At 45.3% G+C, this 14,101-nt stretch overlaps 4 protein-coding genes across 7 annotated transcripts in view; 2 read left to right on the forward strand and 2 right to left on the reverse strand.

Moving 5' to 3' along the window:
• Window positions 1–9,217, forward strand: part of LOC108028373 (uncharacterized) — a 52,840-nt gene extending 43,623 nt beyond the window's left edge. For 3 of the 4 annotated variants that reach the window (XM_044095403.2, XM_017100165.3, XM_017100166.3), the window contains exons 10-17: window positions 5,319–5,444; window positions 5,515–6,104; window positions 6,160–6,321; window positions 6,379–7,111; window positions 7,355–7,568; window positions 7,641–7,757; window positions 7,820–8,236; window positions 8,493–9,217. In XM_044095403.2, coding sequence (XP_043951338.2) covers window positions 5,319–5,444; window positions 5,515–6,104; window positions 6,160–6,321; window positions 6,379–7,111; window positions 7,355–7,568; window positions 7,641–7,757; window positions 7,820–8,236; window positions 8,493–8,689 — 2,556 coding nt within the window. In that variant the 3' untranslated portion in view covers window positions 8,690–9,217. Of the gene's footprint in view, window positions 1–2,418; window positions 2,560–5,318; window positions 5,445–5,514; window positions 6,105–6,159; window positions 6,322–6,378; window positions 7,112–7,354; window positions 7,569–7,640; window positions 7,758–7,819; window positions 8,237–8,492 lie in introns of those variants that run through there. The other variant, XM_017100167.3, reaches the window with a different exon arrangement.
• Window positions 9,218–9,441: 224 nt separating this feature from the next.
• LOC108028375 (ubiquitin-related modifier 1 homolog) lies at window positions 9,442–10,117 on the reverse strand. Its single transcript, XM_017100169.1, has 5 exons — window positions 10,016–10,117; window positions 9,893–9,960; window positions 9,749–9,830; window positions 9,647–9,695; window positions 9,442–9,591 (listed from the first exon to the last, which is right to left on the reverse strand). The coding sequence occupies exons 1-5, from the start codon at window positions 10,054–10,056 to the stop codon at window positions 9,523–9,525; spliced, it is 309 nt and encodes a 102-aa protein (XP_016955658.1). The 5' UTR covers window positions 10,057–10,117; the 3' UTR covers window positions 9,442–9,522.
• Window positions 10,118–10,139: 22 nt separating this feature from the next.
• On the forward strand, window positions 10,140–11,532 carry LOC108028827 (cyclic GMP-AMP synthase-like receptor). Its single transcript, XM_017100816.3, has 2 exons — window positions 10,140–11,268; window positions 11,323–11,532. Exons 1-2 carry the CDS (start codon window positions 10,375–10,377, stop codon window positions 11,530–11,532), a joined length of 1,104 nt encoding a protein of 367 aa, XP_016956305.1. The 5' UTR covers window positions 10,140–10,374.
• Window positions 11,533–11,592: 60 nt separating this feature from the next.
• On the reverse strand, window positions 11,593–12,550 carry LOC108028828 (transmembrane protein 70 homolog, mitochondrial). Its single transcript, XM_017100817.3, has 2 exons — window positions 11,972–12,550; window positions 11,593–11,913 (listed from the first exon to the last, which is right to left on the reverse strand). The coding sequence occupies exons 1-2, from the start codon at window positions 12,467–12,469 to the stop codon at window positions 11,701–11,703; spliced, it is 711 nt and encodes a 236-aa protein (XP_016956306.1). The 5' UTR covers window positions 12,470–12,550; the 3' UTR covers window positions 11,593–11,700.
• Window positions 12,551–14,101: the final 1,551 nt, after the last annotated feature.

Genomic DNA, 14,101 nt, shown 5'->3' on the forward strand with positions numbered 1-14,101 from the left:
CTTGCCATACGTAAACCCCTTACTGGCCCAGTGGGGCGTCGAATGTAGGTTGCGGGCCCAAAGGGATCGCAGACCCGCTTAGCAGGGCAATAAAGTTCCAAATAAATCACGTTTGGCGGTAGGAAAGAGGTGTACTCAGAGAAATCACGATAGCTTCAGTTGGTTTCCTAGGGCATACTTTCCTTTAAAAAATAATATCTATTTAGGCATCAAAAACTTTGTATTAACCCACAATACTTTGATCAATTTAAAGCATAATTTTTAACGATCCTACATCAGAACCATTCTAGTAATGACTGTTATGTGATGTTATGATGTTATTTTAAAATCAAACTAGTTGGGTTTTCTGAAGCCAGCCAGTTATCGCCGCCATAAGTTCTAACGTGCTGCCATAAATTCGAATGCAAAACAGCCGGACAAGAGCTGAAGAACTTAAGAGCCAGCGATAAGCCGGCTGCGATATGCTTCGGGAACCAAAGAGACACATCACCATCAACAAGAACCGAACATAGAGAACAAATTAGCCAACAAGAAATGAGACAGCCAAATGGCAAAAGCATATCATTTAAGAGGTACTTCAAATAAATTACCCAATGCCAGAAATAGAAGCAGAATCCGCAGAATCCCAGTCGGAGCTCCACAATCCAAGGCAAACCGAATACTAAAGACCCTTTCAAATGCAAGCAACACCAAAGAAATGATAACAAAATTGAACGTTTATTATAAAGTTTTTACTAGTGTTTTGATAGTTTACCCCCACTTAAAGGGGTAATGATGATGAAATATGACAAATGAAATAAACCTAACACACAACATATGATATAGATTCCACTAATTATCTACTGAAAAGCGGAAACTATGACCAAGGGAGAACTTCTACAGGAAACCATGAGTTCAGAAAAAGCAGATCGACAACATGTGTTGGCTATGATAAAGACTAGAGATCCAAAAAGCGCTCCAGATCCCCAGGAAAAATCGAATTACCCTGTTGAAGGGTAAGCCAAATGCCAATAGTTGTTGTTTTTGGTTGTCTATGATAGGCTGCAGCAACAACAACTGCAACACTGGCGACAACTTTGTAAAGTGTCAAAATAAATTCGATATTGTGGCTTAAAAAATGTTTATGGCTATGAGATAAATGCGCGACATTTGTGTAAATTACACGACAGCGGCGGGAGTAGGGAGCAGGGAGCTGCGAGCTGGGACCATGGATCGGGAGGCTGGAGGCTGGAGGAGGGAGTGGCCACCACTGGAAGCCACGCATGCTCACAACTAGCCGCCGTGGTAGTGGCCGCAGCTGTTGTTGTTGTAGGTGTTGCATGTGTTTTATGGCGCATGCGATCAACTTGTTAAACTGTCACGTTAAATTTGCGTTTTATGTCAGGCGGCAGCCGCAACTGCTCCTAAGACCGTCCCGTCGAGAACAGAGTGCAGTCAACTCGAATGCAGTGGCTTATCAGCGGAGAGTTCCACATCCGCCATAGATGGACGCGTTCTTATCGCCGCAGAAGCCACTGCTGCCACCGAAGACGCAGCGCAGGCGGATGGTTGACATTTGCCTATTTACTCAGGTGCACTGAAAAGAAATAGTCTGGGAGAAAAATATAAAAAAAAATAGCGTAAAATATTACAACTTTCAAGGCGATTTCTCAATGTCATTCGAAAAAACTAACAAGAGGTTAAGGTGCTTCAAAAAAAATTCCGTTTTCTTATTGTGTGTTGTTGAAATAGATTGTTCGGGATCCGATCTTTTACAATAATGCATTATCTCCATCGTATGAACTCAATATTTGTACCTTCATTACAATATATTATTAAATATTATATTTGCCAGACTCTTAATCTAAAGATTAAAAAGATTTCCCCAAATATAATAAGAATGACCATTTTTAGTTATTCCTATGATATCTTTGATCCCTAGCTTTTTATGTGAAACATCAGATATCATATCTATCGTATTATCGAGGTTCCTGACCTGAAGATCTAAATAATTAAATCTCAAAATTAAAATCGAGCAACAGTTTAGTGAGAAGGCATAAGGCAAACCAAAAAACCTATATAATGCTTAGAGGTATTTTTAAAATCTTTGTTCTTTTGTTTCTCGCTGTGTAGCCACAGCCAAGAAACCACTCCGCCGATATTGGCGACATCGTCATCGGTTCGTCGTGGGTGCCGGGGCTCCCTGTCTAACCCATTATTTTGTTCTTCGCCTTTTTTTGTTTACGTTGCTAATTGTTTTGATTTTATTGAATTTCATTGAGTGCCGCCTGCCAGCGCCGAGGACGGAAAACCGAAATGAAATTGAAAATGGCTCATTATGTGCCGAGCCGAGTACTTGGGTATATACGGCTGTTTACACAGAAGATCGTGGGCCTGGGTGACGCGGAGCGGCTGCCTCGGCTCTTCCACATCCAGTCGCGATTCTGAGCTGCCGGTGGCATGTTGCTGCAGCTTCTGACGCGTTTGGCGGACTTCGTTACCAACAATCGCGCCATCATGGCCTGGCCAAATGCGGAAGACCCAAGCGCCGGCGAATTGGCAGCCGAAATGGCCAACTATGTGAGTCAGTCGGTCCTCGGAAAGATCTGGCGATCGCGTCAGCTATTAATAGTTCACAGTTCAGTGATCAGCCCACGTCTTATCGCCATCGGTTAGCAGTGAAAATGCACTTGGGCCGCGGCTTACTAAGTCAATTAATTAATTTATGGCCGTCGAGAAGCAATCTGCCGGTCGACCACATGGAGCCGGAGCCAAAAAGGCCAAACTCCCCCGCCCCTCGATCGCTTTCAATGTAAACAATTTCAGCAAGCCGGCTCAGTCGGTCTTCGGAGTACAGGGTGTCGTCGGTTCTGCATAGTATGTGCGATCCATTATGATGGAGCCTCATCTGTGACCCATTCAAATCGATCGTAAAGAGTGCTTGTTTTGACATACTTACATGACATCATCGATCTGTGCACTGTGTTCTGTTTTATGTGATTGGAAATAGTTGAGCCACTAAATTGAGAAATTCAAGGTTCGATTTCAATGTCCGGCTAATTATTTTTCGTCTGTGTTTTCAAGCTTACAAACACACGACTGTGGCAGTTAAATATTTAAAGAGTGTATTTTTAATCTCTTGTTTGTTTTTGTTGCTTACAATGGAAAATCTGTGATTCACTTAAGCTTTATTCTGTTGTTCAGATTATACCTTTCTACCTACATGTGAGTCAACGTTTTCTTCTTGTTTGAACTAGGTGCTCTGTATATACCTGTTGATTATATAAAAAATCTTGTATACTTAAAAGAGGAATTCAATAAAAAAATAATAAAAATTTATAAAGAATCTTTTAAGTAGGTAAACCAACACTCCAGGCCCCTCAGTAAAGATAATTTTTTGCACGTTTCTACCATTTCCATTATATACGGGGTTCTTAAAAAAACTAACGTCAGTTCTTTAAAGTATCTCTTGAGACTCTCATAAAAACCGATGGTGTGTGGACCACTCGGGGCAATTATCAATCCGCCATGCTCAATCGAATGGGCCAAAGCTTTCAGTTCCAAAATTAGATTAATTAAAGAACGAAGTCAATTAAGAAATCAAGCCGATTGCCTCACCCTGTACACGGCTTAGATGTGTATATACGAATAAGCAACGCCGCTAAAACCCGTGCCTGCCATATCTGATGAGCATGAAGAGTCAGCGTCTCCGACAGCCGATTGTGCTGCGACTGTGAAACTGGAGCAGCTGTTTAGAGCCCCTGCCCCAGATCCCCCACAAGACAGCCTCCCCAGCTCCGCAGCTCCCCAACTCCCACTCCGCAGCCCCAGAGACGTTATTTTCATTCATTGGGTGGGATGCAGACGTGGACATGCCCCAAAAGAGGTTCGAGATAGTGGATCGCAGAGATAGAGATTGCCACTCGGAGAAAAACGAGATCGTTTTTCACTTTATATAAACAAAAAATATCTTAAAGTGGGTTTTCTTAAAGAGATATCATCAATAAATAACGTTTTGAAGTTCCTATGATAGATGTTTTAAATTAACATGGTAGTTAGGATAAAAGGTTTCTTCCCAAATAGTATTTCTTCCATCCTTATTCTTAGTGATATAGGTTTCCTCTACCTTACTCTTGTGTAATAATAGGTTCCTATTCTACTTTCTATATGATATAAGGTTCCTATCCTTTTTCTTCTATGACAATAGATTTCTATCCTAATTCTTTCTTGAAAGAGATACCATCAATAAATAACTTTTTGAAGTTTCTATGTTAAATGTATTAAATTAACATGGTAGTTAGGATAAAAGGTTTCTTCCAAAATCGTATGTGATAATAGGTTCCCATCCTTATTCTTAGTGATATAGGTTTCCTCTAACTTACTCTTGTGTAATAATAGGTTCCTATTCTTCTTCCTACCCTTTTTCTTCTATGATAACAGATTTCTATCCTAATTCTTGTGTAACAATATGTTTCACCCTTATTCTTACGTAATATAGGGTTCCTCTACCTTACTCCTATGTGATAATAGGTTCCTATTCTACTTCCTATATGATATAAGGCTCCTATCCTTTTACTTCTGTGATAATAAGTTCATAGCCTAATACTTATCTTTTTTATATGTATTTCTAAATAGACCAATAATATCCTATAGATTGGTATTTTAGCTAAAGCTATGGGTATACTTTTCTCTCTGTGCACATCTAGAGCTGAGGCAGAACCCAAAAACGGAAAGTGAACGCGCCGGTGCACGCGTCTCGACCTGGGAATTGGGAATTTGGAGTTGGAGTCGGTGGATGGGCGCTTTCTGGGATGGGATGGTATGGGAGCTGGTTAGCTCGGTTCCGTAGCAGCATCATCATCATCAGCGGCGTCGTCGATTGTATCAATTCAATTGGACGCAGCAGGTGATTAAAAATTGGTTAGAGCCACAAAATTATCAATGTGAGATCGTTGATTGCCCGTGGCTGTTGTTTTTTCCCCTTTTCCCCTTTTCTTGGATGCCATGACTACCTGTGCGGTTGGCTTATATTGTGGTCTCCAATACCTTTGGGAGGCTCAGCTGCCTCGAAAACACCCATAGTTGAGTCGTTTTATTTGATTTGTGTTCGATTGGATTTTAATTTGTAAAGTGGAGGCTAATTAGAGCGTCGATCATTTCTATGAGTTTCACTTTTCAGCGCTGTGAATTGGGAATTGGAAATTGGGAGGAGACCGTGATGATGACGATGATGACGAAGTGGAACATGGCAATGGGGAACCTTGGCCTGGCGCGTGGGCTTGTTTGCAGCGAGTTTAAGGTTTCCCACTGATTTTCGTTTTCGTCTCCTATTTTTTAAGGTCACCTCTTGGCTGGGCAGCGATGGAGCGGAGAATCTGCAAAAGTTTTCCCAGCTGCAATGGGACAATGAAGCGCAGCTGAGGACCCAGGAACAGGAGTTTGAGAAGTACTACTTTATAGCAATGGTGGGTAGTGAAATATCATATATGCCTTAAACTTTCTTTTAATTCTTTAAATATTATTTAAATCCCCCAGAAACATTTGGCCAAAGGACGGGATCTGCATGCCGCTGCCTTGAAAGTCTCTGTTCTGAGTGACAGCGCCAACAACCTGAAGTCTGCCCTGGATCAATTTGGCCAGAAACTGGAGGTGGCCCACGAGCGTTTCGAGGCCGCCGGCCGGCTGCTGCACTTGCTCACCCAACACCAGCGGGAATCCGCTGCCAGGGAGGAGCTGCAGCGTCTGGCGGAGCAGCTGGGCGCCACCTCGTTGCTGGAGAAGCACGGCTGGCCGGCGATGAGGAAGAGCCACTCGCTGCCGGTGGCCAGCAGCACTCCTGCTCCAACCGCCGGCAAGAGGGTGAGCTATCGCTGCAGTTCGGCCAGTGGCAGCTCCTTCGAAGGCGGTCCCTCCAGCAGCAGCTGCAGTTGCTGGCGGGAGAGTCGCAACCTGGAGGACATGGACCAGATGGAGGAGGAGGAGGAGCAGGACCACGACTGCGACGGTGGCGACGGAGAGGAGCAGCAGTCCAAGATTGCCGACTCCGGAGTGGGCGTGTGCGATAACTGCGAGCGCAATCCCAAGCTGGCCAGAATCTGCTCCTGCCAAAGCCTCAACGAAAAGAGGTTGGTAATTGCAAATCAAATATCGTGAGCAATAGCTTATACCAATCCCTTCCAGTCACGACGAGCTGCTCGAGGACGAGTGCTTCGATCGACCCTCGAAGAGGTACATGGACATGCACTCGCCCATGGAGGCGAATGCCCATCTGCAGTGCCATGGCTCCAGTCTGGAGCTGCCCAAGCTGGAGGAGCTCAGCTGCCTGGACCCCAAGATACAAAAGTGAGTAGCAAGCCAAAGGAAAACAAAAACCCTTTCTAAAATACCGATTTCCACCAGAACGCTTCTATTGATCATGCGCGAGATGATTGGTACCGAACGCGACTATGTGCGCTCCCTGTACTACGTGATCGAGAACTACATAGACGAGCTGCTGCGCGAGGACATCCCCCAGCCTCTGAGGGGCCAGAGGAATGTGATCTTCGGCAACATCGAGAAGATCTTCGAGTTCCACAACTCGCACTTCCTGGGCGAGCTGGAGCGCTACGAGCGGAATCCCCTGAAGGTGGGAGCTGCCTTCCTGGAAATGGAGTCCAAGTTCTACCTGTATGCGCTCTACAATAAGAACAAGCCCAAGAGCGATACCTTGCTCAGCGAGTATGGCAGCTCTTTCTTCAAGCCCAAGCAAATGCAGCTCCAGGATAAATTGGACCTGGCCTCATACCTCCTGAAGCCCGTTCAGAGGATGGGCAAGTACGCCCTGCTCCTGCAGCAATTGGTCAAGGCCTGCAAGGGAGTCGAGGGAGCAGCTCTTCAGGAAATCGCCGCGGATGTGGAGGAACTGCAGCGCGCAGAGGAGATGGTCAAGTTCCAGCTGCGCCATGGAAACGACCTGCTGGCCATGGACTCCCTGCGCGACTGCGACGTGAATGTCAAGGAGCAGGGACGGCTCCTGCGCCAGAACGAGTTCCTCGTCTGGCAGGGACGCGGTGGCAAGAAGACCCTGCGACAGGTGTTTCTCTTCGAAGAACTGGTGCTCTTTAGCAAGGCTCGTCGTTTTCCAGATCATAAGGTAGGAATGGGAAAGGATTGGAAGTAGTAGAAGGAATGCTTTCTTCTTAAATGAATTTCACCATAGTAGAAGCAGTAGACTCAGATATTATTTTATTTTATTTTGACAAAAGATTAATTTTTTATATAATATAATATAATACTTATGCATCAAACGGCAGCTTTTGAAAGGCTTAATGTACCTTTTAAAATTCTCCCAAAAACTAAGAACTTTTCATAAGCTTCCTTAAATATAACCCAACAGAATCTGGACATCTACATCTACAAGAACAGCATAAAAACTTCAGATATTGGCCTCACAGCGCACACTGGCGATTCGGCCACCAAGTTCGAGATTTGGTTCCGGAAACGGAAGCCTGACGACACTTGGATGCTGCAGTGCATGTCGGAGGATATTAAAAATGCCTGGACCGAGGAGATCTCCAAGCTGCTCTGGAAGCAGGCGAAACGAAACCGAGGTTTGTATGACTAAGTCAAGAATCTGATTGAAATTGAGATTGTATTCATAATAAATACCTTACCCCTTGCAGAAGTTCGTCTGGCGGAGATGTCCTCCATGGGCATTGGCAGTAAGCCCTGCCTGGATATTCGACCGAGCAACAACCAGATCAGCGATCGCTCCATTCCTCTGGCCCAGCTAAACAAGAGTAAGTTGGGTTAGGAATCTTTTAGTTCCTAGTCAAAAACCCCCTTATTATCCCTTCCGTAGCTCCCAAGCTGCGTCACTCGGAGCCGGGAAAGGGCAGCATGCGGCGGCCCAACTCGCTGATCTCGGAGAGCTCCTTGTCCAGCGGCACCAGCACCACCAGTGGCTCCTCCATCAGCGGGGGCTCCTCGTCGGGTCACCACGACGGCGGTGGCCGGCACAGCCTGCACTTTGGCAAGCTGCCCGGACCACACAGCACCAGTTCGACCAACTGCAGTGCCACCCTGGAGCTGATCAACGAAACACAGGCCCTGAAGTTGGGCAAATCCCAGAGTGGAGGAGGCATCAAGGGGACGGACACCGCTGCCGAGGGAGGCAGCACTGCCGGAAACGTCAGCGGAAGCGGAAGCGGAAACGGACTCGGGAACAGCAAACGACACCACAAACGATCGACCACCATTGTCAGCCAGCTGTCCATGGGTATAGAGCTTGAACTGTGCTACTTCTTCTAGACGCACCCGTAGCTAGTAGTTGATCCCTGTACATAATCTCGCAGAGCCCCCCAGTATTACTGTATATAATCCCAACACCACTCCAACACCAAAACCTAACCCATAATCCGTGCCTGTCGAGTGCTGCATGTTTGTTCCTCCACGTTCTATGTTCTTGTTGCCGCTTTAGTGTGCTGTTCCGAAATATAATATGTCCAATGTGTGTAAATATCGCCCCCATTCAGAGAGCGGCATTGTCTCCGACATGTGCGTAACCCCGGATCAGGAGCAGTCGGCGGCGGAGAGCAGCCGGAGCAGTTGGTCCACATCGACGACTACGGCATCCGGAGCTTCGACGACGAGCGCCTCCACGGTGATCCTGCGGCGATACCGATCCTACGCCCATGCGGCGGAGTCCGCGAGTCCGGACAGCGGCAAATAGCAGCTCCTGGAGCATCGAATCTAGATATACACATAGGAATCCCCATTTATAGCTTTAGCAGAACGGTTTCATCGGATCCACACTCTATCATTGCGTTCGATCCCTAATTTTAATTCATTATTTTTGTTATTTATTATTTATTACATTTTTAGTTCTCGTTAATTTGTCATAGTCGCTGCTTTCGGTTTGGCCTTGGTTTCTTTCGGAAACTCAATTGAAATTATTGAATTCAGCGTGTCAATGTCGAAGCATGTTTCACAAATAGTTCTTAGTCCAAGCAATCGAAAGATCCGCACCACCCACACACACAGAGATCGATGGGAGCCATGAGCACCACCCGGAAAGGGGCGTGGCCGATGCCCAGCATATCTGAATCGAAGTTCATTACGTACAGTTAGTTGATATGTAACCTAAGTGCCTACATCTAGAATAATCGTAAACGAACATAAAAATATATCTAAACATTACATTAAATCGATAGATAGTATAAGCGAAAATTTAAACCAATAAATGTTGCTTCAATGTCAATCGATCGTTTTCCCTTCGATTCAAATAGCCCGCCAAAGGAGAGTCGGTTCTATTCATGGCCAGCTTACAATTCCCAAGTGCTTTTTTGCCGAGGTGCTCGTATAAAAGGTGAACCCTCGCTCTCTTACAGTCTCTGGATGATATGAAGAAAACCTTACTACCCGAACCATCGTGTGGGCCTTTGCCGATTCGGTAAAGGGACGTAATTCTGATTCAGCCAAAACTGTTTTGCTTTTTTCGGTTACAGTTTAATAGGTCGTATAAAAATAACTTCGTTTAGGACTAACTAGCTTTGGGGAACTCCATTAACCGCCGTGTAGAGTGGATATAAAGAGCACATTGTCGTTGGGCTGCAGCTCGTAGTCCAGTTCCCCCTGCAAATGTGTTTATATAGAGAACAGTTCCCTAGATATCCTGACTTGAACTCACCAGCAGTTCCCAGTCTGTGTCATTTATCAGAACCAAGATTCCAGGTCGGCTGCAAGGAAGAGATTGATCAGCAATTCCTAACTACATTGATTTGAAGCTTACACCGTGTCTCCTTGAAGAAAGAGTTCCGGTCTTTCTGTTAAAATATTGGCATGCATCCACTTCAGCAGGTTGGCAATGGTCCCTCAAAGAACATATAATATTATTATTATTATAAACATTTCCCAGAACGATTCTAAAACTTACATTTTTGATTGCCATCCAAGGCAAGTTCGCGCCGCTTGATGTTACCAAAAAGTAGCTCAGCCCCAGCGCTAATAAATAAGCTCATATAGGTTAAAATATAAATTCAAATAGGTATTTCCCTACCCGAGTTCCAATATTATTTTTAATTCCGGCGTGCCCATCATATGTTTTGATGTAAAGTAAATAAAAGTGTGACCGCCTCCATGCAAACCGAAAATTACTGCTCTCTACAAAAAATACTAAGCCGAAAATATGATAGCCCCAAACAGTCTGGCAACTCAAGCTCAGAACTTCCAAAGAAGTTCAAAGGATTTTCGGGGAATTTACCTGTAATATTCAAAAAAGGAAGATAACTGCCCGCCTAAAATAAACGTGGTTCTTCTTTTTGTTGAGTGTTTTAAAAACTATTTAAACTTTCATCAAGAAGTAAAAACAACATACTCAAAGTTGATTCCCATTATAAAAAAATATCAAAGGTAATAATGGAAACTCCCCTTGAAGAACCATTAAAGTTCGGTGCGGGCATTGACTACGTGCTCGGTGCGATCTCCATTGACGACGAGGACCGACAAACTTTCATGGAAGATGCCCAGCAAATCGAAAATGAGTTCATACGGGCGATTTCCCGCAAGGATCCCTTCTTCGCCTCGGCCTTCCGTGGACTGTCCTTGACGGGCAGTAACCTGGACAAGGTCAAGATCAATCTGCCCGATGAGTTCGATATGCTGACGACTATCCAGTTGCCCTGTGAAGTGGAGCCAGTGCGGCTGACCGGCCAACCCAACTACGTGTTGCTGCGGGTCAGAGGGGATAATACCCCTTATCACCTAGTGAACAGCCAGGGAGAAGAGAACTACATCAGCCGTCGCAAGGTTCAGGCCTGGTTCCGAGACAACGTCAACGAAGTTATTCCGGAAGTGGAGTGCATCCACTGCCAAGGCGGGCGGACCTACGAGCTCAAAAACATAAGTGGCGGGCATGTAGCCCACACCATTAAGGCTACCTGCCTATCGGACCCCAGTCGGAAGATATGCTTCGACTTTGTGCCCGCTTTTAAATTTCTGGCATCGCAGTGGCTGCGTGTTTTCCCCCAACACCCAAATGAGGATTGCAACTGGTACGCCGTGCCCTGTAAAATCCGAACGCCCAATGTTCCGGACGATCCTCGTTCTTTCGTCGTCTGTGCTCCTCACTGGGAGCGAATGGTCCTGAGGAAGAAGCAGCACCTCAAGAACGGATTGCGGCTTATGAAAGCCTCACGGGACGCCAACGATATACCCATGATATTCAGTTACACCATCAAGAGTCTCTTCCTGAACGCGACCAAGAAAAGAATGATAAACTATAATCAATCGCCAGGACAAGTTCTAATTCGAGTAAGTGCTCTTGACTACCAGACTTGATCTTTTATTTGTATGCTCTTCGACCAGGCGCTTGTCTGTATGACGTGGTTCCTTCGGAGGGGATTTCTCCCGTTCTACTTGGTGCCGGATGCCAGCGTTTTGGAGCACCTTGGCGTCGAGCAGAGAAGGGATTATTTGAAAATATTATACAGCATCTTAAAACGACTTATCAAGTGTCGGGAGCGCGATCGCATGACTCCAGATGATATGCAGTTTATTTTCGGAATGCAGTACTAGCGACAAAGTTAGTTATTTTGCCACATTCAGTGTGTTTTATAGGTTTCAAATGACATCCAATTTCGTTCAATTCCAGCTCACAGAAGCCTTTCATTTTTAATTTTTTATATGTACAAGAGCTTCGCTAACAAAGGTTTATGCGCCAAAAGTGAAACGTGACATCCTCTTTTATTGCTGTTCCTTCGTTTTTGCCTGTTTTTCGGGGAGTGAGCTCAGATCCAATTTGAAATCGATGGGTTTGTCGTAGCCCATGATCTTAACATAGTGCTCGGGATCGTCAAAAAGGGCGGGATCCACGAAAAGCGGTCGTTTGTTGACCAGGAAAGAGGTGAACATGCCGGGAACCTCTGGGACAACCACATCGTTGGGTCGGAATTTGGTCTGGAGAAGAAATGCAATATTATTTGGGGATGTAAACCAGAACCACGCATGTACCCACCTTGACCTTCTGCAGAAGTAGGGAAATCGTGGTGGCCGTGTACTCCTCCGTTTGCGGATTGTAGTGCAGTTCGGTCACGTATTTCTTGGTGATGAAGTGCAGCAGCAGTGGGGTGACAAAGGTGAAGAATCCGCCAATGGTGCAGAGGAACACGGCCATTCCAGTTCCACCGATTTTCATGCCCTGTTCGAGGAGAATGGGCTGGGCGGCCAAGCCGGCTAGACTGGTGCTGAGAGAAAAGAACTTGACCACCTTCATCCGGGGGGCCAGTGTCCCGTAGTAAATCCGCTGCAGCGCATCCTCAGACTCCGTTTTCGTGGATTTCGACGAGAGGCACCTGTATTGCTCGATGTTTTTTGGTTGTAGTGGCAGGGGTTTTGGGAGACTGAAGCCGGCGATGCATCTGCGGTTCTGCGGGAGGGAAGTCTGACGGGAGGCATTGCCCAGGGCCAGAGCGAATTGCCTCCCTCTTGGCAGCGCCGCACGTAAGCTTAGCATGGTGTGTTTTTCTAGTTTTAATTGAAATAAACAGATGTTTTTTGAACGTTGAATAACACGAGCTGCTGGTGGTAAGGCACTAAAAAATACCAAGCTCGAGTATGTACTTTTGAAAAATATACCAGCTTGAGTTAAGTGCCAAAAAGCATACGGGCATATTGTTCTCGCAACGGAAATTTAAAATCGGAAATTGCTATTAGGGATTTTATAATTATAAGTCTCCACTTCTTTCTAAGGAAATTAATTAAGCTAATTTATGTTTTCCTTCAGTTCATTTACTTTTTTTTAGCAATTGAAGGCCTGTGATACAAGAGCAGTGTTAAACGTTGTGTACAACGATTGCGTAGAACGCTGGCAAACTAAACTCTAAGCCATCCTACAATCAATGTATTTCACTTAGTGCATTATACCTCAATCAATTTTTAGTAAAATAAACAGATGTCAATAAACAGCAGCCAAAGGTGAAACCCTAACAACAAGGGAAATCAAATAAGTTATTTTAAAACGTCGAAGCTTCAGTCGGAAAAACACCCGTCATAATTGTATTTTTGCTCCCAATAATTGGTATTTGGAAAACTCATTAAATTGTTGACCCACTTAAAAGCTTTTCTGCCTGAGAGTGCGTTTTTCACCAACAATCTGCCACAATAGGGCTAATAATTTGGCAAAGGTCGAGTGCGTACTGCAGATCGTAATTGATTAACAATGAGCGGGGGCGGGAGCACGCCCCCTTTGCGGTGTTATCTGAAAACCGAAAGCACACAGAAAACTGGCATGTGGAATCGAATTAATATGCTCGAATTAATGGCAACTGCGGCGGGGGCGTGGCAGCTGGGGCTCTAGTTACCACTGCTACATGCAATTTGTCGCTGTTGGCGGTGTCCGGCGCCTGACCACATTTTTAATTTATGTTGCTTTAATTGTTTAAATGGAATGGCACACTCGCCGAGGCTATGGTTACACACAGCTCTCCGCCATGGTTGAATGTTATTTTTTAGCCCCATCAATTGCTGGACTAGTGTGCCAAGTGCACGCCCGACTGCGCTGCACTTTCAGAACCATGTCCATGTCCAGTGGGCCATCCCCACCCATCGCAGCCCATCTGACACCCACTCCCAGCGGCCACTTCCCAAGGACTCCCCCCTGGAGTCCGGCAGTTGAGTGACAGGCGGGCGGAGATCTTGAAATTGCTTTAATGCAGCGGCCTCCGGTTTCATTGGGCTGCATTCAGGCGGCACTAATCAACAATTTTCAAAGTGACCAAAAATCACATTTGATTTTGAATTGCCCCAGTCGTGTGGCTCCGCATCTCCCTCTGCATCCATCATCCCCGAGTCCGGCAATCCTTTTGTTATCCCTGCCTTTTGTTGTCATTTCATTATTGTTATTTCATGCATCATATTCATTCCACGACTGTGGTTGCACGCGAAAAAATCAGACCACCGAGTTGGGCTAGGTATGGTATATGGTTGGAAGTTCTTGAAGAGATCTTGGCACATTTATATCTTCAAATTGCATAAAAATCTCGAGGGGTTTCGTGTTGCCATAAAGGATATTTAATGGATTTTTTTGATATTCTATGAATTTTTCCAAGTGCACTTGCTGCCTTGCAATTGTTTGGCAAAAATCTCA

Source organism: Drosophila biarmipes, chromosome 3L (genome assembly GCF_025231255.1).
Source record: "Drosophila biarmipes strain raj3 chromosome 3L, RU_DBia_V1.1, whole genome shotgun sequence".
NCBI lineage: Eukaryota > Metazoa > Arthropoda > Insecta > Diptera > Drosophilidae > Drosophila > Drosophila biarmipes.